This window comes from Schistocerca gregaria, chromosome 8 (genome assembly GCF_023897955.1).
Source record: "Schistocerca gregaria isolate iqSchGreg1 chromosome 8, iqSchGreg1.2, whole genome shotgun sequence".
Classification (NCBI taxonomy): domain Eukaryota; kingdom Metazoa; phylum Arthropoda; class Insecta; order Orthoptera; family Acrididae; genus Schistocerca; species Schistocerca gregaria.
The window spans coordinates 305,360,799-305,383,680 of NC_064927.1; the positions used below are offsets into that span (position 1 = coordinate 305,360,799).

Genomic DNA, 22,882 nt, shown 5'->3' on the forward strand with positions numbered 1-22,882 from the left:
AAATCTCAACAAAACTTAAAGGACACAGTAGATACGATTTCAACACAAATGGACACCCTGAAATTTGGTTCAGAAAAACACACTGAGGAAATAAGTACACTATCGGAGAAAGTAGCCGAACTTTCGGATCAGTTCATTAACTTATCTGCAAAGGTAGATGATGATCTGAATGACACAGAAGAGTGCGAACAAATTAGGAAATTCAAACAAAATCAGAATCAAATTAATACGCAACAAGAAAGATAAATCCGAGTAGTACAAGATCAGCTGACACAGGTAATACAAGAATTACGTATTTCAGAGGACACTCGCGCTCCAACACAGGAAGAGGGACTTAGAAATACGGAAAAGCCACAAAATAATAACACAGGGCATTCCGGAAATTATTAAAGAAATTGGCAAGGTGCACCGAATTTTGAGATGGAACCGCCGACACGACATAACAATGACCAATATGCTACCCGCCAACACGATGATTTTGACTATAAGCTGTTCATTACTAGACGTAAATTCAAAACATTTAAGAATTCTGTCAACGACACTCATCCACAAGCGTGGCTCCATCAATTCTCTCATTGTTTTCCTCGTAGCTGGTCATTAGAGCACAGATTAGAATTTATGTGTGACTACTTAGAGAATGAACCAGCTATAAGAACGAGATCGATCATTGACGATTGTCACAGTGAAGAAGAATTGTATCATGCCTTCCTATCAGCACATTGGTCTCAAGCTACACAACACTGGGTAAAACACAGCATCATTATGATGAAACATTTCGAACAATCTGAATTTTCCAGTCTTGCGAAATATTTTGAAGACATGTTACATAAGAATCAGTATGTTTCAAACCCATACAGCCCGTCAGAACTCATCCACATTTGCTTAATCAAATTGCCCGAACATTTACGGCATATTATTGTGGCAAGACGTTGCAAAGAGGACATTGAAGCTTTTCAGGGACTGTTACAAGAATTGGAAATTGACACTGACAATCGCGGAACACGAAAACAGGAACACAACAAATACAGGTTACATCCGTCACAATTCCCCGATGAATGAAATAATAACTGGACACGACAAGGCTATTCTCACAATACAAATCGTGACCAAAACAGACACCACCTGTATGACAACCGTTGGCAGAGTAGTAATAATTACAGGGAAAGATCATCTCTTCGCGGTAGTGCCTATCACAGAGACAATCAGAGAAACAGACAATATGGTAACCAAAATAATTATTATCAAGGGAGACAGAATTACTTTAGACGCAACGGTCCAGCGCGCAGTTACAGTTCAGAGAGAAATTCTCCACCACGTGACTGACAAGAAAGAAACTATGGTATCTACCGACATGACGACAGACGATATGATCGTAACGACAGACCTGAATTGCATCAGAACTGGCGGGATTCAAACAGGGCGGAGCCCTCTCGACAAGGTGAATTTGTAGAAGTTAGGTCTCCAAATCACAATAACGACGCGCGCCAACAAAGAGACAATAGGCAATGACTCATACCGCTGGCAGCCACAAAACGTACGTATGAAACTGACGACGCAGCTGCCGTCGCTAGTAAAAATGGAAGACATTAGAGACATCTTACTCCAGGAACACAACGTAAAACATAACAACATTGCATATCCAGTGATTCACATTACAGTAAAAGACGTAAAATGTACGGCAGTTCTTGACCCTGGCAGTCCCATTTCAGTAATTAGTGAAACAGCTTTTAGCAAATGCAACAAATCGAACGATTGCCCCACACTGCCGTTACGTAAGATTAAATTACAAGGTGCAATCTTTGGGAAATGTGTTGATGTACGCCAACAAAACAACTTAGAACTCTATTGTGAAAGCCACAGCTTCTCTATGAACTTTCTTATTGTTCCATTATTGTCGACAGAAATTATATTGGGAGTAGACTTTTTGAATGAATGCAAAGCAACCTTTAACTTTCACGATGCTGAAATTAATTTAGAGAAAGAAGGTAAGTCAATAGCTTTGAAATTTGAAGATTGGCTCTCAAACTGTGACGAGGAAGTTAATCGGCTTTACCTTCTGTTAGACAACAGTTCGGAATTTTCTATGAAACTGCACACTAACAATCACTCTGCAAGTACTGACAGGGATGAAATCAACGGCATATTTGAAACTAATGAGTTAAATCAGAATAAATTTCAAACAATTGAGAATTGTAATGACACTGATAGGCAGGACACTTTTGAGATTTTATTTATTTATTTATTTATTTTATTTATTTATGTATGCATTTATTTTACCTGGCAAGATTAGGGCCTTCAGGCCCTCTCTTAGACCTAACCAGGCATATTAGATTGAACGAGTTACAGTTTCTACATAACATTAAGGACATATAACGTATTATGCAGTTTTGATGTTAAAGAAAAAATAGATGTTATAACAGTAGTACAATGATAATTATAACAATAAAATAATTATGAATTTGTGAATGTCAGTCCCATTGTTAGTTGGGAATTTTCACGTTATGTTCTTGCAGCTTGTGAGTTATTCTCATCGAGCAGAGACATAAGACGATAGAATGGGGTGAAAGAGAAATATAAGAGGTAGATAGGTTAGAGGAAGAGAAATAGAATGGTAAAATTTGAAGCTGTGATGGAGAGGAGAAAGAAAGAGATGGGAGGGGCACAACAATGGTGGTTATACCATCCCTAATTTGTAAGTTTTGAGTTCCCTCTTGAATGTTGAGTGGTTCTGGATAAGACGCAGATCACAGGGGAGCACGTTCCATAGCCGTATGGCTGAGATGGTGAATGACACGGAGAAAGATTTTGTGTTATGTGAAGGTACAGCCAAGATGATAGACGTATCCGATCTGGTATTGCGATTGTGGAATGATAGTAGGTGTTTAATGTGAGGAGATAAGTATTGGGGGCACCAGTGGCTAAGAAATCGATGAAGTAAGCACATCGCGTGGAGATCGCGTGCCTTATGTGGGCGTATCCAACCTAGCTGCGAGTATGAAGGACTGATATGATCATACAACCGAATATTGCACACGTATCTAACGCAAGCATTCATCACTAGCTCGAGGCATCTAGAATTTTGACTATTTGTGCCATGTTGAGCTACATCGCAGTAGTAAAGATTAGGCAAGACTCGTGTTTGGACTAATCTTTGTTTAACATGGGTTGGAAATATTTTTCTAAATTTTTGAATTGCATGTAGGGAGGAGAGCAATTTCCGGCCAGCTGTGACTGTTTGTGCTTACCAGTTTAGGCGTTCATCCAAGTTTATTCCAAGGTCTTATACTGTTTTTTGGTATGGTAGTTGGGTACCATTGAGGAGTATTTTAGGGACTGTTTCGCGAAAGTACCAGTTGATTAACTTTGGATAAGATATAAGTATGACCTGGGATGTCTTGGGGTTTAGTTTCAGACCTAGGTTCTGTGCCCATCGAGAAACAGAGCAAAGATCTGCGTTCATACTCGCTACTGCGCCAGCAATGTTTTTGGGGCTTGGACTTATGTACAGTTGGATATCGTCGGCATAAAGATGGTAGTTGCAGGAGTGAATCACTGAAGAAATATCTTTAATGTATGAGAAGAGTAATGGACCAAGGACAGAGCCTTTTGGAACTCCAGAGGGCACGCTATTCCATGATGACTTTTCCGACCCAAAAATGACTTGTTGACTTCTGTATTTGAGGTAGGTGTCGAACCAGTGTATTGTGCTGTTTCATTTTAATTAGTAATTTATCGAAATCAAGCCTTGCTAAAGTCAAACAGTGTTAGGATAGTAGCTTCACGTCTGTCCATAGCATGTTTAATGTCATCAGTTACTTTGATTAATGCAGTTGCTGTACTATGTACACAGTTTTAATCTGCCAGGAAGTTTCATATCAGCGCACACTCCGCTGCAGAGTGAAAATCTCATTCTGAAAACATCCCCCAGGCTGTGGCTAAGCCATGTCTCCGCAATATCCTTTCTTTCAGGAGTGCTAGTTCTGCAAGGTTCGCAGGAGAGCTTCTGTAAAGTTTGGAAGGTAGGAGACGAATACTGGCAGAAGTAAAGCTGTGAGTACCGGGCGTGAGTCGTGCTTCGGTAGCTCAGATGGTAGAGCACTTGCCCGCGAAAGGCAAAGGTCCCGAGTTCGAGTCTCGGTCGGGCACACAGTTTTAATCTGCCAGGAAGTTTCATATCAGCACACACTCCGCTGCAGAGTGAAAATCTCAATCTGGAAACATCCCCCAGGCTGTGGCTAAGCCATGTCTCCGCAATATCCTTTCTTTCAGGAGTGCTAGTTCCGGAAGGTTCGCAGGAGAGCTTCTGTAAAGTTTGGAGGGTAGGAGACGGATACTGGCAGAAGTAAAGCTGTGAGTACCGGGCGTGAGTCGTGCTTCGGTAGCTCAGATGGTAGAGCACTTGCCCGCGAAAGGCAAAGGTCCTGAGTTCGAGTCTCGGTCGGGCACACAGTTTTAATCTGCCAGGAAGTTTCATATCAGCGCACACTCCGCTGCAGAGTGAAAATCTCATTCTGGAAACATCCCCCAGGCTGTGGCTAAGCCATGTCTCCGCAATATCCTTTCTTTCAGGAGTGCTAGTTCTGCAAGGTTCGCAGGAGAGCTTCTGTAAAGTTTGGAAGGTAGGAGACGGATACTGGCAGAAGTAAAGCTGTGAGTACCGGGCGTGAGTCGTGCTTCGGTAGCTCAGATGGTAGAGCACTTGCACGCGAAAGGCAAAGGTCCCGAGTTCGAGTCTCGGTCGGGCACACAGTTTTAATCTGCCAGGAAGTTACATGTCAGCGCACACTCCGCTGCAGAGTGAAAATCTCATTCTGGTAATATGTCGCTGCGTGGCAGTTTACAGCTGTTGAGAAGAAATCGTTTCATTCTTCTGCAGACGCTTGATAAACAGCGTCAGATCTTCGCTTCCCTGTACCGAAACTGCGCAGCTTTTTCCACAGTGTAGCAGGTTTTGATATGCCGCATACGACAGAGCGGGCATGTCTGATTTTGGCATTCCTCACGCTTTGCTTGGTTCTGTTTCGGAGTTTCCTATGAGCTTCGTACGCCTTGGGAGTTGGGTTACGCTTGAAGGCCCTACGTGCAGCATCACGTTTATTCATTAACTGGCGTAATGCAGTGGTGAGTCACAGCGCGGGAGCTCTCTTTACCTTGCCAGTGCGTTGAGGAGCATGTTTATCATACAGTGTAATAATTTTGCGACATAATTCCCGAATTTTTCCTTCTAAAGTCGGTTCATTGCTTGTATCCTGCCAAGGGATGTCTGAGAAATCCTTTTGAAGAGCGTCATGGTTAACATTTTATAAGTTTCTGTAGGTTACCAGGTGAGATCTTTCTTTGGTAGTGTGCATTGAGTAATTTAAGAATATCACGTCATGAAACAGAGAGTCATGGAGCGGATGTCTGTTTGGCGCGTATTATTTTATCTGGTCGCTTGGTTGCTATTATATCTATGAGTGTGTGGCTGTGTGGCGTGTGATGAGTTGGGTCCAACGTTGTTAAACTCATATCATTGAAGTGGAAGAGCCGCCTTAGTTTTTCGGCAGAGGGAGATTTTAACTGTAAGTCGATGTTTGTGTCGCCCATAATGATTGTGTGTTCATAGTGTGTCACGAGTGAGGACAGGGCAGACTGAAAGAAGGACATGGCACCGACGTTTCGAGGTTTATAGATTACTCCAATTAGCAGCTTCTGATTTTATGTATTTATTTCGAAAAATAAGAACTCTGCTTCTCAGTCGCCCACTGCATCCGATGTGCATAGTATAGTTGGTGTCAGATCAGAGCGAACATAGGCACCCACACCACCCCCGCATCGTGTTTCACGATCTGCCCTTAGGAGAGAGTAACCAGCGATTCGGATAGTTTGGTTTCAACCAAGTTTCAGAGACGAGGGGATAATGTGGAACAGCGATTGTCAGAACAGGTCACAGAACTAATCGAAGTGAGTCGTTAGCGACTGCGCGTTAGCGTGGGCCACAAAGAGTCCGCCACGGGAACCGGTCCGTCCCATTGTGGCTGCCTGAAGGACCGAGGGCGCTCCGTTTACCTGCTGGCCGGAAGAGGGGCAAGAGCTGGATTTCGCGGGGGAATACATATTTACAGATGTGTCCACTGTCGTGATTGACTCAAGCATCTGTGGACTAAAGGTGAAAAACACGTTGGAAGTATCGGAGAAGGGAGCGAAAAGAAAGATGGAAAGCGGCAGTAGTGGTTGCGAAAAAGATAATAGTAGTAGTAGTGGTAGTGACGAAGATGAAAACAACAGACATTGAAAGGCGGTTGTAATGAGATTTTTGTTAATGGAGAATGTTAATTCACATTTGACTGACAATATGAATATACATGAGCACTTATGATAGACAAATGAAGAAACAATATTTTTGTGAAACAATTGACTGATTTTAAATAGAGTACTTATGGTACTTATAGAAATAACGGAGCAGTATTTAAGCTAAAATAATGAAAAGAAAGAATAAAAATTAACTTATATTAGACAGATTACAATTTGAGACTTTGTGTCTTGCGAGATTTCGCTCAGTATTTCAGTTCGAACATGTTTGTCACCGTTTTCCTCCCTCCTTCCGTCTTGATTACGATCCTGCCATCCTGGGTCCATACATTTTGAAGGCAAAACTTTGTGATCGCAGCGTTCAAAACTTTTAGCCTTTCGCGCGTCAGATCTTCCCTCAGGGTAACTCCATTCTTGGCGAGTTTTCTTTTCTGAGCAAACACTTCAGCTCTTTTCCGGTAAAACACAAATTTAATTATTATGGGCCTAGATTTCATGGCACCTGGTATCCTGCGCCCAACACGGTGGCTTCTGTCAATATCGGCTACGTCGATCTGCAAGCCAAGTTTCTCACGCACGAGGCTAATGGCCAGTTCGTCGGTGTTTTCGCGATCGTTTTCAGCTACCCCGAACAAGCGCAAGCTGTTCCTTCGCTGATACTGCTCAATTTCATCGGTGGCAGCAGTCAGTTTAGCTTCTAGGTCGGCGGCTTTTTTCTCTTGTGCGGCCAGGGACTTTCTAAGAGACTAGATTTCGGTGCTGTTGCGCACGACAAACTCTTGCAGTTTGTCCATGACCGCGGCTGTCACAGAGTCCGTGATGGATTGGATGATTACGTCTAGCGTGTCTTTGCTGTATTCCACAGTTTTTACTCGCAGTACAGGAACAATCAAGAGATTTCAGTACCAATTTTGTGTTCGTGAGCATACTAAATTTTGTGGTAGACCATACGTAATTCCAGCACATTATAGGGACCGTGTTAGAACAGAAATACAATCTATGCTTCACGAGGGCATTATTGAGCCTGCAGTAAGCTCATACAACAATCCATTACATGTTGCTGAGAAGAAAAATGGATCGATGTGGATTGTCTTAGATTTGAGACAAATCAATACTACCACTATTCCTGAAACAGACAGGCCGCAAACATTACAAGAACTTCTTCAAAATTTTAATGGTGTAAAAGTGTTGTCTTCCATTGATATTCTAACAGCAGAAGACTCATGGGAACAACATAATCGCATCCTCAACAGTTTGTTACTTATTTTTGCAGAATTTGGAATTACAGTTAACTTGGAAAAGTCTGACTTCGGTAGGTCAAAGTTGAGGTATTTGGGACATATTATTTCTTATGAAGTCATTCAGCCGGATCCTGAAAAGTTAGAATCAATCAGAGCCATTCCAGTTCCATCCACAAAAAACAAATCCGCAGTTTTCTAGGTCTCGTGAATTTTTACCGTCGTTTTCTGAATATGCAAACTCTAGTTACTCCAAAATTTTGTTCTCTCACTGGAAAAAATACTATTTGGAACTGGGACCAACAAGCACAGTTGGGATTCCATTCTTTGAAAGAATCGCTACTTAACGCGCCAATACTAGCTCATCCAGAACTCTCACAAAATTTCTGCCTTAGCACGGATTCTTCTAAAGCCGGTCTTGGTGCCCATTTATTTCAAGAAGCGACAGAAAATGACATTACGGTTCAGAAAACCATTGAGTTAGCTAGCAGAGTGCTAACAAAATCAGAAAAAAATATTCCGTTACTGAATTGGAAGCTTTAGCTATCGATTGGGCATTTAAGAAATTCCGTTTCTTTCTTTTTGGCAAGCACGTAAAAGTATACAGTGATCATCGTGCATTACAATTTCTTATATCTTCAAAATTAAACCACGACAGGTTAAAACGTTGGGCATTGTTTCTGCAAGAATTCCACTTCACAATAGTCTACATTCCCGGCAAGGAGAACATTGTTGCGGACGCACTGTCACTCGCACCGTCTGGGCTTGAGGAAAGTAACACAGAAAGCAAACTAGAGAAAAATTTCAGAATTTTTTACATTCAGAAAGTCGCCTTTGAAAACTTCATCACCACATCTTTAAAGGACATTGCTAATGAACAAGATAAAGATCCGATTTGGAAAGACATCAAAAGTAAATGGCATGAAAAGACACACACACAGATTCGGCATTATTATCTGGTTAGGAACAACATACTGTTCAAACGGTGCACTGTTGTTGACAAGCTATGGGTACTTCGCATTCCAGACGATTTCGTTAATAAGTTCATTTGGTACATTCATTTCAGCTATGCACATTTTGGTCCACGAAAATGATATCATATTCTTCGAACGACTTGTTATTTTAAAAATATGGAAGAGAGAATTCGAAGAGTCTTGTCTATTTGTAAACTTTGTCAAAAGGCGAAACCATCCACTCTCTCGCAACGTGCTCCATTGTTTCCTATCATTCCTTCTAAATTAAAAGAATTTGCTGCTGTTGATCTCTTGGGACCGCTTGTTAGAACATCTAATGGATATTCGTACTATCTAGCCGCTGTTGAATTTACATCAAAATTTTTTTCTTTCACTCCATTACGTATAGCCACTAGATGGTCTGTATCCAACGCCTTTGTTAGATGAAGTTGGACACGTCAGTAAAGTCATTCAGATAACGGACCACAATTTAGATCTGTTGTTTAATCACGCATGCTTCATAACAATAAAATCACATCTGTTTTTATTTCATTGTACTCACCACATTGTAACCCGTCTGAATGGATTATGAAAGAAATCAATAAGCTTTGCAGACTTTAATGTCACAGAAAGCATCAGCATTGGGACAGATATTTACACTTATTTAAAAACGTGCTGAATGAAATGGCTCATGGCCCCACTGCTTTACCACCTGTTCATGTACTGAAGAATAAAGAACCACCGAACAGAATCAGAGAGCTTGTACCTTTCCCGAATACATGTAAACTTCGACACAAAGACATAATTGATTTGGCTACTAAAAATATAAGTTCTGCTGCAGACAAAAGGAGAAAATTACACGGTAAAGCAAATGCAAAGAAATTATATATTGCTCACAAAGTTCTGATTAAAGCTCATTCATTGTCTCATTAGAAGAAACACTTGAGTAACAAATTCTTTCTAGTTTACAATGGACCTTACAGAATCCGACGTATGCCACATGATAATTGCGTTTAAGTTGAAACACTGCGTACTAAGAAGAGTAAAGGTTTACACCACATTCCACATGTAAAACCGTTTATTGCAATATAATCTGCTTTTTAACTTTGTCTGTGCCATAAAACATTTCACTTCACATTTCTAGTATGCTTTGTCACACTTAGAAACTGTTAACATGCAACAATGTTTTGAAGTTAACTATCCAGTCTAGAACCTGGGGAACATTTTCAAACAGAAATTATGAATGCATTGTTTTAGTGAACATATGACACATTTTTGTTATTCATACATTCTTGCTTGTTAGTTGCACGATCACGTAACGACTATAAGGCTTACATACTTAGAACATCTACCGTTAATGATATTTTAATTAAACATTTTGGTTTAGGTGAAAAGACATTCGTTATTCAAAGTGCTTTCTGTGAGTTTAAAGATGACTTAGCATTTGGTTTCTTTGATAGCTACACGATTATATCACGACACTACAAGAAGAGCGATAATTTTTTGGACACTATTATATTTAAAGGATTTTGTTTCTACTGATTTGTAACGCAAATTCTTGACCTGTGAAATATTTTTATATGAGACTGTCACTATAGCGGAAACTGCTGTCGTAAATATTTCGGTAAGAAAGTTAAGTGACAAGCTGTACGTTATGCGTCGTGGGCACACAGCTGTACGACAGACGCATTGAAAAATCCATTAGTGTGTGCCTGTCAGAGGCACAGGTGGAGAGAAAAAAAAAGAGGCCATTATCTTCGCTATTGACATTCGTTTGTGGAAAGCATCTTAAATACGACACCCTCAAACTTGAAAACATGATTACACTGTAGAGATCTTAATTTATGATATTTACTGAAATGAAATGATGAGAAACGTTTCATGTGTATTGTCTTGCTAGTTGGAAGATTGTTTACTGCATTATAAAATGCCTTATGGCTAACGAATAACGTTTCACCCCTTCCTTTGCCTATTTTGTTCAACATCTAGTTTCTAGCTGCATTGCAACCTTGGTTAAAATAAAATTTTATAGATGTACTAATATAAATATTTTCTGTCTACAGATCCAGTATATAATAATAATGTGATATACTTCCAAAAATGAGGGAGCACAAAAAGACATTTCCCTTCACAGGAAATGCATACATAATTTTCTTTTCAAGTTCTTGGTAATTTATTTCATAGAATAAGTTTTTGTGGTGCACCACTTTAATTACATATACATTAAGATGTGAATATACATTTCCCTTATCTGCATTGTTGTCTTTAATGTAATATTATTTCTGCCTGAGCTTTGTCATGTTTAGATATAAGTTATTGCATTCGCTGCTGCTGTTTGCCAGGCATAATGTTACTGAATTGACTTTGTATTACTCTGTTAAGACAGTTTTACTACTTATTTATTTTCTTGTTTGCTACACAGTACCTTATTTTAGTTGTAATATTGCAATTGCTTTGCCAATTTCACTTTTTTTTGTCATCGCTGTTTGTGTTAATTGTTTTGTGCTGCTGCTTTACCTCATCCCTTAGTTAAGCATCTGAGCTCAGTTGATTTAAGTTAGCGTAATTGGGGGTAGACTATATAAGAGAATGAGTTGCGATGAATTGGAAGGAATGCATTGAGAAGGTATAAGAAAATGGTTTGGCCAAAAAAATATTTTGAAAGAGGATAGGAACAAAAAAAGTAGGGTTTAGGGGCAACAGGTTTAGATAGGATTTTCTTGGAAGTAAATGATGAGGTAAGATAATGGAAAATAAATAATGAGGTAAGAAAAATGTGAACATATAAATACTAAAAGCATGCTTGGATAGAATTTTTTTGGTGGAAACAAATGTTGAAATAAGATGAAAGATCTATGGAATGAAGTTTTGGGTTGGACTGCAGTAACAAATGTTACACTGAAAATAAATCCTGTCCTTTCCTTGTGTTATCCCACTATGTGTTTGTGTACCCTTGCGTATTTATGTTCTTCTGGTCTTTATATGTTTATCTGATAAGACTTATATTGCAGAATTTTTCTAATACTCAGCTACATGAACTATGATGAGAAATACTGTTAATAACTTGTTATGTACTTTGTAAAGATGTTAGACATTATTAATTCTGTTCTTTTTTAACTCTCATGTGTGAAGTTTATGTTTCAAAAGTTATTCTGATCTTTATGTATGTACTTATTTCATAATTTTTGTGACACTGATGTGCATGTTTATTTCTATTCTTTTGTAAATCCTGTTTTACTACCAAAGTTATCTGTACTATTATGTTCTTTAATGATATATTTTGTACCTTTGTTATTGTATTTTTATGTTATAAAATTGTAATTGACACCAGTTCATCAAATTAAGTAACTTGTAAGTTACATTTCACTGCACACGTTTCTGTTGGCCACGGTATATGGACAATATGTGAGAAGTAGGGACTGATAATTCAGCAAAGGACTGGTTAACAGCATTGCTCATTCTAAGGACATTTCCAAAAAAATTGTGAGTGGTGGTTTATGGACTTGCTATATTGTCCACAGGACTTTTAGATGGTGATTGTGCACCTGCACAGTCGCAGCAGATGGCTTCTGGCCATCTCTACAAGGACTGAAGTGGGTATGCTCCTTTGATGGCTCACCAATACCATTATTTCTACAAGGACTGCAGTGGGTCTGAACCTCTGGTGGCCCACCAATACCATAATCTCTACCAGTACTACAGTGGGTCTGCTCTGTGATGACCAACCTTCCAATAGTCTTCAAAACTTACACTGACTCTGCTGTGGACTTGCTCTGTTGTGGCTCATTACCTGTCTGCATGTCTTTCCGATGGAAGGACAACACTACTTCTTCAAGACTGCATGAAGATCCACTACTTCTGTGTGCATTTTCTTTTACTGCTCAGACATTGAGCAAAAACACTGCTATTTTACAGTGATGAACGATCACGACTGTCTTTATGGACTGTGAGAAAATGTTAGCTTTTGACCAACATTGTATCGATAAGTGTGTACATTTCATTTCTTTGTTATGGTAATTATGAAATTTTTTTTCTAATCTGTATTGGCCACTGCCCAAAACAATTTGTAAAATTTTTTTGTGTAGCATGGGGGCTATGTAAGTAGGCTGTTTAGGTTCTTTTATTGGTAACGCCACATAGCGCTCTGTATGAAAAATCACTGGCTTTGCTATGTGCAGTCAGTGGCTGGTTGGCATTGTTGTAATACTGGCCATTGTAGTGTTGGGCAGCTGGATGTTAACAGCGCGTAGCGTTGCGCAGTTGGATGTGAGCAGCCAGGAGTGGAGGACGTGGGGAGAGAGATGGCGGAGTTTTGAAATTTGTAAGACTGGATGTCATGAACTGCACATTATTGTATAATTGTTCTAAGGAGACGTTTCAAAGAAGCTTATATCACTTAATATAGGCAAGCCTCCTGTCCAGATTGTATACCAGTCAGGTTCCTTTCAGATTACGGTGATACAATAGCTCCATATATAGCTGTTATATACATCTGCTCGCTCAGAGAATGTTTCGTACCTAAAGAATGGAAAATTGTTCAAGTCACACCAATACGCAAAAGGTAAATAGGAGTAATCCGCTGAATCACAGGCCCATATAACTAACATCAATTTGCAAGAGGGTTTAGGAACATATAATGTATTGGAACATTGTGAAGTACCTCGAAGGAAACGATTTATTGACACATGGAATGGATTCAGGAAACATCGTTCTTGTGAAACACAACAAGCCCTTTATGCTCAGAAAGTGGTGATTGCTATTGACAGGGGATGTCAAATTGGTTCCATATTTTTAAGTTTCCAGATCGCTTTCGCCACCGTTCCTCACAAGCGTCTTCTAACCAAACTGTGTGCCTACTGAATATCGCCGCAGTTGTGCGACTGGATTCGTGATTTCCTGTCAGAAACATCATAGTTCGTAGTAGTACACGGAAAGTCGTCTTGTAAAACAGAATAAATATCCGGCGTTCCCCAAGGAAGTGCTATATCTCAACGCTGTAAATAGGGGGAGATAATGCCACAGACATGATAAGTGAAATGGAGTGGAAATAAAACGAAAGTGTTTTTCGTTGGGACTGGATCTTCTCAAAAAATTTGGGTCACCAGTTTTCTCCTCCGATTGCGAAAACATTCTGTTGGCACCCACCTATGTATTAGAAATGTTCATCACGATGTAGAAAGAGAACTCAGGGGTCACACAGAAAAATAAAAGTGTTTATTTTTCCCGCGTGCCGTTCGAGAGTGGAACGGTAGGAACTTCTTAAAGGTGCTTCTTTGAACCATCTAACAGACACTTTATTGTGACTAGTAGAATAATCACGTAGATGTAGATGTAGATACAGACTCCCAGAAGTAATCTGCTTGCCTGTCAAGGGTATAGCACATGGGTGAAACTTGTCAACCCATCAAATGAGTCGAGGATAGAGAAAAAACCCATGACAGGGAAAAGCCATGTTCTAATTGTGGTTACTAGATGCGCTGATGCTGTGATCGACAAAAATAACGAAGACGGTCATGGACAACTACATCCGAGTGGAAAAAATTCACTGAGAAAACTTATATAGGGTTAGCTATGGACCGTAGTTTTCGGTCATAGAGTCAGGTGATTCTGTAAGGGACGTCTTTTTCCTGTCACCTTCACAATCCTAGTACCAAGACACAGCTACCTGTCAGGATTTCTCGAGTGCTGGCCAGGCAGAGACCGGAAAAGGCAACAGTTAATTTACAAGTGCATGTTCTCGACATCCAGTACGAGGCGAGAAATATATGAATCGATCTTTTCAAGTGTTCGACCATGCCTCAAGTGCGTGGTAATGGCAGAGTCGAAGTTACCCACCTGCGTTTACCCGTTATTGCGCTACATCACAGTTTGTATTTGCTAATAATAAATATTCCTGTACTCCTTTTGTATAACTAAAGATTCAGTGATTACTTTTTCTTCCAATTTTTTGTCTCCTCTAATTTGTGAACCAATAAATTATCCGATAACGCTGATAAGTAATTGTCTTTCATATCATTTTCAGTCTGTATTGCAATTCCACAACTGCAAATAACCGATCAAAAGCTGTTTCGGGAAGCGAGTGTACTTGATTTAAACGCAGACTTCAACAGCATTGGGATTATTCTGTCACAGAGAAGAAAAGGCTGCTTGCGGGAGAGATACAGGCCACCAGTGTGTGCTCTGGAATGCCCACCTCTGTGTGCATTATCGAGGTGCGAAGGGTGGAAACTCATAATCGGAAAACACATGACTTTAGGAAAGCTTTTTTTAAAAAAAAGACTTCATATTTTCAGGTCATTCTATGGTCGCCTATGTGTAGCGTAAGTGTGTCGTGCTCTGAGTTAATAGCTTCTGACACGTATAGTCTGCTCAAGAGTCTGTGTAGCTATAGCTGCGTTCATATCTCCGGTAGAAGTTAATCATGCTGCAGAAGATGTGTGGATGAAAGCTACTCACGATTTTCTCTGCAGTCGATAATTCGTGAAAACCTCTAGGACCTTCGTGGAGTCTGTAAAACAGCTTCCCAGTACCATGCAGAATATGGGGGCGAGAAACATAATTTCAGTGGTTAGTGTAGCATCCACGTGATAAATTTTTGGCTACAGTACGACGAGAGGAAATTATGTCTTTAACAGTTATAAACATTATCTACACGACGTATCAAAACACAGTGGAAATTTATAAATATTAATTATTTATATAATATTCTATGATACAAATGGACATATCGATGTGTATCATACAAAGACAATGATAATTGTAAATTCCTTTTATGATCAGAATTTGTGTTCCTTTGTTTTTACCTTTTGTTGGATGGCTTTTGTAGGTTCAGCACGCAAGACGCATATCAAACTGAGGTCTGTCAAGAAATTGTAATTATTGGTTAATTATTACTTGAAAATAAAGTTCATTATTATTATTATTTTAAACTAGAGTGAATAATTATTTGTAACAGTAATTCCTCTCTCAGTAAGCATTATCTGTGTTAATTATTTCTTTCCGCTGTAAGGCGCGCAGCCAATGATGATAGCGATTTGTATCGCGCTTTTGTCGGTGGTTTCCTTAGAAACAAATCAAATGTTTGCTTGATGAAGTCTAAATAGTGCACAATACCAAAATAGATTTTATAGCGTTCAATAAGCATTTTAAATATTTACTTATTTGCGCTAACAATAGAAAACTTCAATCAATTGTCTGCCGCCATCTTAACAATTATCTCAGCGGCAAATTCAATTTTAAATCACGTAACTCTGCAGACATAAATGCCGAACGTTACACAAATGTGTAAAAATAAATGTGCACTGGTGGTTCCGAGCTCAATTTATATGAAAATGATTCGAATCAGATTTGTTCTTTAAAAACAGTGCTCATAGCACGATCCTTTTAAGAAACTATACTAGCTGATGTATGGTAGCCGAAATTAATTACGCAAGAGTTGAGAACAATATTGTTTCAGGTAACATACATCAGTGTTGTGTGCGGCTGATATTCGGTGGTTTTAATGATCATTTTGCAGAAGATAACTGTTTCCATCGTAATCCATAGTTGTATAGAATCTGTTGTATGAACTGTGATTTAGTGACACACAACTTACAGACAACACCTTAACACGACGTTAACTTGGAATTCTTTAGCAACCTTGATCAAATGTTTAGCTGGGAGAAAAATTATTTACTAATTACTCAATGTAATATAATAAGATTATCATTTCCATTTACAACTTACTTAAATACCAAACCACTGAATAACAAGGCGACCGCCACATTAGTGAGGCTGATTAGTACAATACTTTTTAGTGTGTGGTGTTAAAAACAAGTCAGTGGCCAATTAACTTTCCGTGAGAGTCACTCTGTTACGTGGGACTCACACTATTACGGTGGAGACGCAATAGTTAACCGGAGGTACTGTTTTATGTAAACAGTGAGGTTTGTGAAACTGTTTAAATGCATATGGTTTTCTTGGCAACTAAAGGGTTTATATTATTATTTGAAAAGAATTTCATTAAGTACTACCTTGAGGACTGTGCATGTCGATGTTTTGCGGACATTGATAAAAACCTGTTAAATGCTGACCGATGATACAATTCGCATCGAGGTTAATGATATGATCTCATATTCGTCCTAGTGTTTTCGAACAGAGGAGAAGATTAATTTACCGGCACTTGTATGAAGACGAGATAAACAGGGTGAGTTACCTAACGTTGCTGCTGGATTTGTTTCGTAAACCACATCAAATACGGACGAACCGATTCCACAGACCGAACGTGAGGAGAGGGGCTAGTGTAATTGTTTAATGCAAACCATACAAAAATGCACGAAAGTATGTTTGTTAACACAAACCTACGTTTTTTTAAATGGAACCACGTTAGTTTTGTTAGCACATCTGAACATATAAACAAATACGTAATCAGTGCCGTTTGTTGCATTGTAAAATGTTAATTACATCGGGATATATTGTAACCTAAAGTTGACGCTTGAGTACCACTCCTCCGCTGTTCGATCGTGTGTATCGGAGAGCACTGCAACATAAATCGCGTTTCTACAGAATGATCTGCCAACGTTTGCTCAAAAATGTCCCACTGGAAACGCGTCGACGTATGTGGTATCGGAATGATGGTGCACCTGCACATTCCGCAATTAACACTAGGCTGACCCTTGACAGGATGTTCGACGGGCGTTTCATAGGACGTGGAGGACGCATATACCTCTGGACTTCTTTCTGTGGGGTACATTAAAGGATAATGTGTACCATGAGGTGCCTACAACCCCAGAGGATATGAAGCAACGTACTGTGGCAGCCTGCGGCTACATTACACCAGGAGTACTGCGGCGTGTACGACAGTCATTACGCCAAAGACTGCAATTGTGTGCAGCAAATGATGGCCACCACATTGAACATCTATTGGCCTGACATGTCGGGACACACTCTATTCCACTCCGTAATTGAAAACGGAAACCACCTGAGTACATGTACCTCATCCCTCATGGTAATGTACATGTACGTTAGTGAAAAAAACCAATAAAAAGGTGTTAGCATGTGGACGTAATGTGCTGTTCCAGTCTCTCCTGCACCTAAGGTCTATCACCGTTCCCTTTGGATCCCTACGTAATTCGGTGCTCTCCGATACACACGATCGAACAACGGAGGACTGGTTCTCAAGCGTCAACATTAGGTTACAATATCTAACGGGATTCCATTTAACGCAACGTATGTTTGTGTTAAAAAATACTTCCGTGCACGTTCGGTCTGTGGAATCGGTTCGTCAGTATTTGATGTGGATTACAAAATATACCCAGCGGTAACGTTAGGTGACTCACCCTGTACAACCTTACCTACAAATCAATAACGAAGCTTACCGATTATGTGAGTATCTCGCCTTCTACATAATATTTATTACTGAGCTTGTAACAAAAAACAGTGAAGCATTTCGACGGTATTTATACGTTTAGCCTTTATGAAACGAAGAAATACTTTCAAATCAGGTGTTTAGAGTAAACTGGGCTTACAGCTTTTTTTCTGTCCTGTCCACTCTGTTGGTGCAGGTAGACACTTAACGTCTGTGAAAATATATCCAAATTTGCTTCATAACTCTGCAATTCACAATGAAGTGCCTGACACAGGGTTCACCGAAACGCCTTCATTCGTTTTCTCTACCGTACCACTTTGTTATAGCGCGCGGGAAACACAAATACATACGAGTACATCTGTTCGTAATTGCTCTGATTTCTCATGTTTCATTACGATGATCATTGCGCTCTATGTAGGTGGGCACAATCCAAAATCTCCACACTCTGAGGAAAAAAATTGTGATTGAAATTTCGTGACAACATCCAGCCGCAAAGGGAAACGACTTTCTTTTAGTGATTGCCGCACCAGTTAGCGTACCATATTCGTGGCACTCTCTTTGCTATTTCGTAACAATACAAAACGAGGTGCCTTCTCTGAACTTTTTCAGTGTCCTCCGTAGATCCAATATGATGTGGCTCCTGCACCGCACAGGACCTCTCCTGAGGAGCACGGACAAGCGTAGTGTACGCAGTCTCTTTAGAGACCCCGTCACACGTTTTAAGTGTTTTGTCAATAAATTGTGGTCTTCGGTTTATTTTACCCACAACATTGTATGTGATCGAACCAACTTAAGTTATTCGTAATAGAAATCCATAAGCATGTAGTTGAGTTTATAGCCATTATATTTGTCTGATTATTTAGTGTAACCGAAATTTAGTCGATTTCTTTTAGAACTCATTTGGTCGACTTAACCTTTTTAATGAATTAGAGTCAATTGCCACCTTTCGGACCATACAGATTCCTCTTTTAAATTGTAGTGGAATTTGTTTTGCCCATCTGTTGACTTTATAAGACCATAAATGACAGCTCCATCTTCCCACAATCTAAGAGTGCTATTCAGACTTTCTCCTAAATCGGTCATGAAGACAAGGAACAAAAAAGGACCTATAACACGCTACAGGTTGGAACCGTGCGGCCATTACGGTGGCAGGTTCGAATCGTGCTTCGTGCATTGATGTGAGTGGTGTCCGTAGGTTAACTAGGTTTAAGTAGTTCCAAGTTATAGGGGACTTGTGAACTCAGACGTTGAGTCTGTGTTATACCAAGGATATCTGCTTGTAAGTTGCTCAAGCTTTCAGCTTATCTTGATTCTAATCTGAAATATTTACATCGTCTACTTTGGGGAAAGAATTTGCTAAATCCGCTTTTAGTAATTCTGTTTCACTGACACTGTCAGCAGTAGCGTAGCCATTGTTATAGTGCAGTGAAGATATTCATTGCATCTTTCCGCTTGAGTACTTAATATACGACCAGAATGTCTTTGGATCTTCTGCCACATTTATAGATTGAGTTTCGTTGTGAAAACTATTAAAAGCATTTGTCATTCGAGTTCGCGGTAAATTTCCAGCTTCTTTAAAACTTCACAACTCTTGTAAGTTTTGCGTTCTTTCAAATTTCATATGCCTTTTTCATCGATTCTGCAACAGTATTCTGACCTGTACTGTGTAATGTGGGGGATCCGTAGCTTTTCTTATTAATTTATTTGGTATATGTTACTCGGCAGTCGTCGATAGTATTCCTTTAATTCAAAGCATTATATAAATAAATAACCTAAAAACTAAAAACTTGACGTAACCAGACTTCGTATCTCGTAAACGTTTTCTTGTCTTGCTCGTTCGCGTAGCCACGCCTCCCTCAACCAGTGACATGTAAATTCATTTCCCTTTTCCTTATCGGACTGCTATTAACACCCACAGGAGGAAACAACGGATAATTTTCTGTGAAGTACAAAACGCCTGGTAGCGTTTATCACTACAATTCGCACTTATCTGATGACGTTCGCTTTACGTAACAACGGAAGCTTACTAGCCTATAAAAGGCGCACTTGCTGACTCCTGGCTAATATTCACCATGCGCAAGACACTCATTGTCATCGTCGTGGTCGCCGCCTGTGTTGGTAAGCCAGTTCGCCGAACAGAGCCACGTAACTTCGTTTATAATTGACTCTTACACGCATTTTCAATTTGTAACAGATATGCCAATAACGTTGTTTGACCTCTAACTACATATCGAAGAGGCGAACAGCTGGAAACGAATTACTTGTTGCTAATCTTTGAGACACTCTGTTCATCCATTCGTTCTCTATATGCATCACCTTTCACTGATCTGCACTGTATGCGCTCAGCAGTACACAAGCCTTTATTCATTTGTTCTTTTATATTTACTGACAGGACGGACTCAACTGCGTCATAGTATTTACTTTCACCTCATACTGCTTGAGAGAAAATATTACAGGAGGAACCATACGCATAATTTTTTCTAGTTATATCCGATATGTAAGGAAAGGGAAACATAAAGGATAAATGAGGCAAGGGTCGCGTACAGTAGAGTGAGACTATGTGCACCCAATTACCTAGAAATAAACTGTGGGAAAGAAGATTAATATTACCAGTCAGTAACTGCAAGCTCCAAAAACAGCACCCATTTGGAATATAATGCAGCATGAAGTTGCTATTTTCACTTATTCAGAGCTGTGATAGCATTCCCGTTTACATATTTAAGTAAGTGGAGTTCGTTTGACCAATATCTAACAGACGGTTCCTAAATCTCAATAATCCAATGAACGTTGTGCTTACATATCGTTTCGATGACAAGACGATAGAAATGAATTTTCTCCCAAAACATACGGGCTATACTACGTATTATTTATTGCGATGATTTAAAGAAGCTGTCAGAGAGAATACAGGTCGAATGTGACCGACACCACTGAAAACGGGCCTGTTGATGTACAGAGGTCAATGGCTGTTCGCCCAAGGGTCGGCTTGAGCTGAGCCCCCTTTCTGTGAGCCACCCATTACTGGTCCTTCTGGTCACTGAAGCACCAGTTGCACGTCGGATCCATGATAACGATGACAGGGGCGCTCTGATTGCCTCTCTGACGTTTCCTCGGGCCTAACGTTCTGTTGTCTCTCCAGGTCGAGTGCTTCCTTCTTGATTCTGTGTTCTCCATGGCTCCCCATTCCTATCAACATCGAAATTTAGTGGCATCGCTGCTCTTCAAATGTCGAGTGATTCTGTGATTACTCGAACCATCTTCTTTGAGCCCAACTACTCTTACTCTGCCAAATGCTGATACATTACCCACCTGTCTGTGAGCCATGTTTTCTGTCCAACTGAGTAGCGGAATGATATTCAGAAACACTTCCTATCCTGGTGTCCATATATTCCCTATTTACTATTTTTGTTTTTGCCTACTGCTCTCTGAAGTCACAAATTCATCCATCGGCTGCCAACTGCGAATGTTTTGCCTCTTTACTCTATACCTTTAGGAGTAGCAGTTTGTGACCAATTCATTCTCAGCTCCGACAGTCGCTGTTGTTTTATGGAGGTCGCAACGTTAAACTGGCCTTCAAAATCTACGAACCAAGTTTTCATCTTCTCTCGGTCTCTATGTGCAAACTAGTAGTAATGATTATAAAGAATTCGCCTCGTTTGTAGATAGAAACCGGATGTTAACCTAGTTTTCGGTGCGGGTAACCACCCCTACTAATGCCACGAGCTGCCTAAAGAGGCAGAACGCCCAAAATGGCAAAATACTAGCATAAAATGTAAAATAAACGGTACGTGTCTACAATGTCTATAGCTGTACTTGGTTCAAACGTCAGAAGGGTGCTTCATCACCCCAGCAAACTTTCGGTTAACCGCGTGTGAAGGAAGCACCCTCCTGAAGTTTGAGCTAGGTACAACTATTGACATGGTACACACATACCATTTATTTTACATTTATTGCGAGTATTTTGCCATTTTGTGCGTTCTATATAAGTGTTGGAACATGCCCCATTAGGGTTTAGTGTGTTCCCAAGAAGGCGTGGTTATCTGCTCCGAAACCAAGGTCAACATCCGGGTTCTATTTGCAATTGAGGCGGATTTTTTATAATCATTAAATTTTTCACGATTCCTGACGCACTGCAATGTCGAAAGTTCTCAAAGTATTTGTCTTACAGAAAAAATTAACAGGACCTGTTTGTAGGAAAATTCATGTAGTTAAATTCTGTACCGGAATTCGTTTTGCATGGAGTCTCGATTTGCAGGTTATTCAAGAAATATTTACAAACGTTACCTTCAAATGCCCCTCAAAACCTCGACTAATTCCTCACTATTCAGATTTCTATTATGTTGCTTACGGTACTCCTATCGCTGCATAAGGTTCTGATACGACGCTAATTATTTATAAAATTCGACTTTTTCTGGTCTCCATTGACTGGCCATATTACGCTACTAGCTTTGTCGGGCACGACCAGATTGAAAAATTAACGTCTGTGTAGACTTTAGCTAGGAAGTTAGCGAATTTTAGGAGCATAAAATGAACAACTATATCGTTGTATTCGTCATGCCTTCTGACTATTAAACTACTGTGTTTGTAGGGATTACGTTTGGATCGAACAGTAAATGTATTTAGTTTAAGTTAAAAGTTTATAAAAGTTGTTTTTATTTCGTTACCCACACAGGCACGATTAAACTAATAATGTTATCGAAATAGCGGACGATTTTAGGGGCGCAATAGCCCAATCAATGGGGGCCAAAAAAGGTCGAATATTAGTAATGGTTGGCATAGTCGGAAATTTGTTTACAGTGGTAGGAGGGTGAGCCAGGAACAATATACAAGAAATTCTGAGTGGTGACATGAGTGTGGGGGTGGAGGGGAATTTGAATATCACTTTTGTATGTTTTTGTTGAATATCGCAAAACGTGCCTTCATGAAGAAAAGTATCCCTGTACAAAATTTTACCATACGAAGTTTCCTTCAAAAAACGTCCTGTTCACTGTTTCTGTAGGCCTAATAGATTGTTCGTAGCAAATGAGGGATATGAAAATTTTGGGCGTCGATTTTGA

At 39.8% G+C, this 22,882-nt stretch overlaps 1 protein-coding gene across 4 annotated transcripts in view; it reads left to right on the forward strand.

The window, feature by feature from the left end:
* The window catches only part of LOC126284562 (uncharacterized), a 165,341-nt gene that overhangs the window by 79,500 nt on the left and 62,959 nt on the right, over nucleotides 1-22,882 (forward strand). For 3 of the 4 annotated variants that reach the window (XM_049983566.1, XM_049983567.1, XM_049983568.1), the window contains exon 1: nucleotides 19,892-19,946. The exons of the other annotated variant lie outside the window; for it this stretch is intronic. In XM_049983566.1, the coding sequence (XP_049839523.1) occupies nucleotides 19,901-19,946 (46 nt within the window). In that variant the 5' untranslated portion in view covers nucleotides 19,892-19,900. Of the gene's footprint in view, nucleotides 1-19,891; nucleotides 19,947-22,882 lie in introns of those variants that run through there. 4 annotated transcript variants of the gene reach the window in all.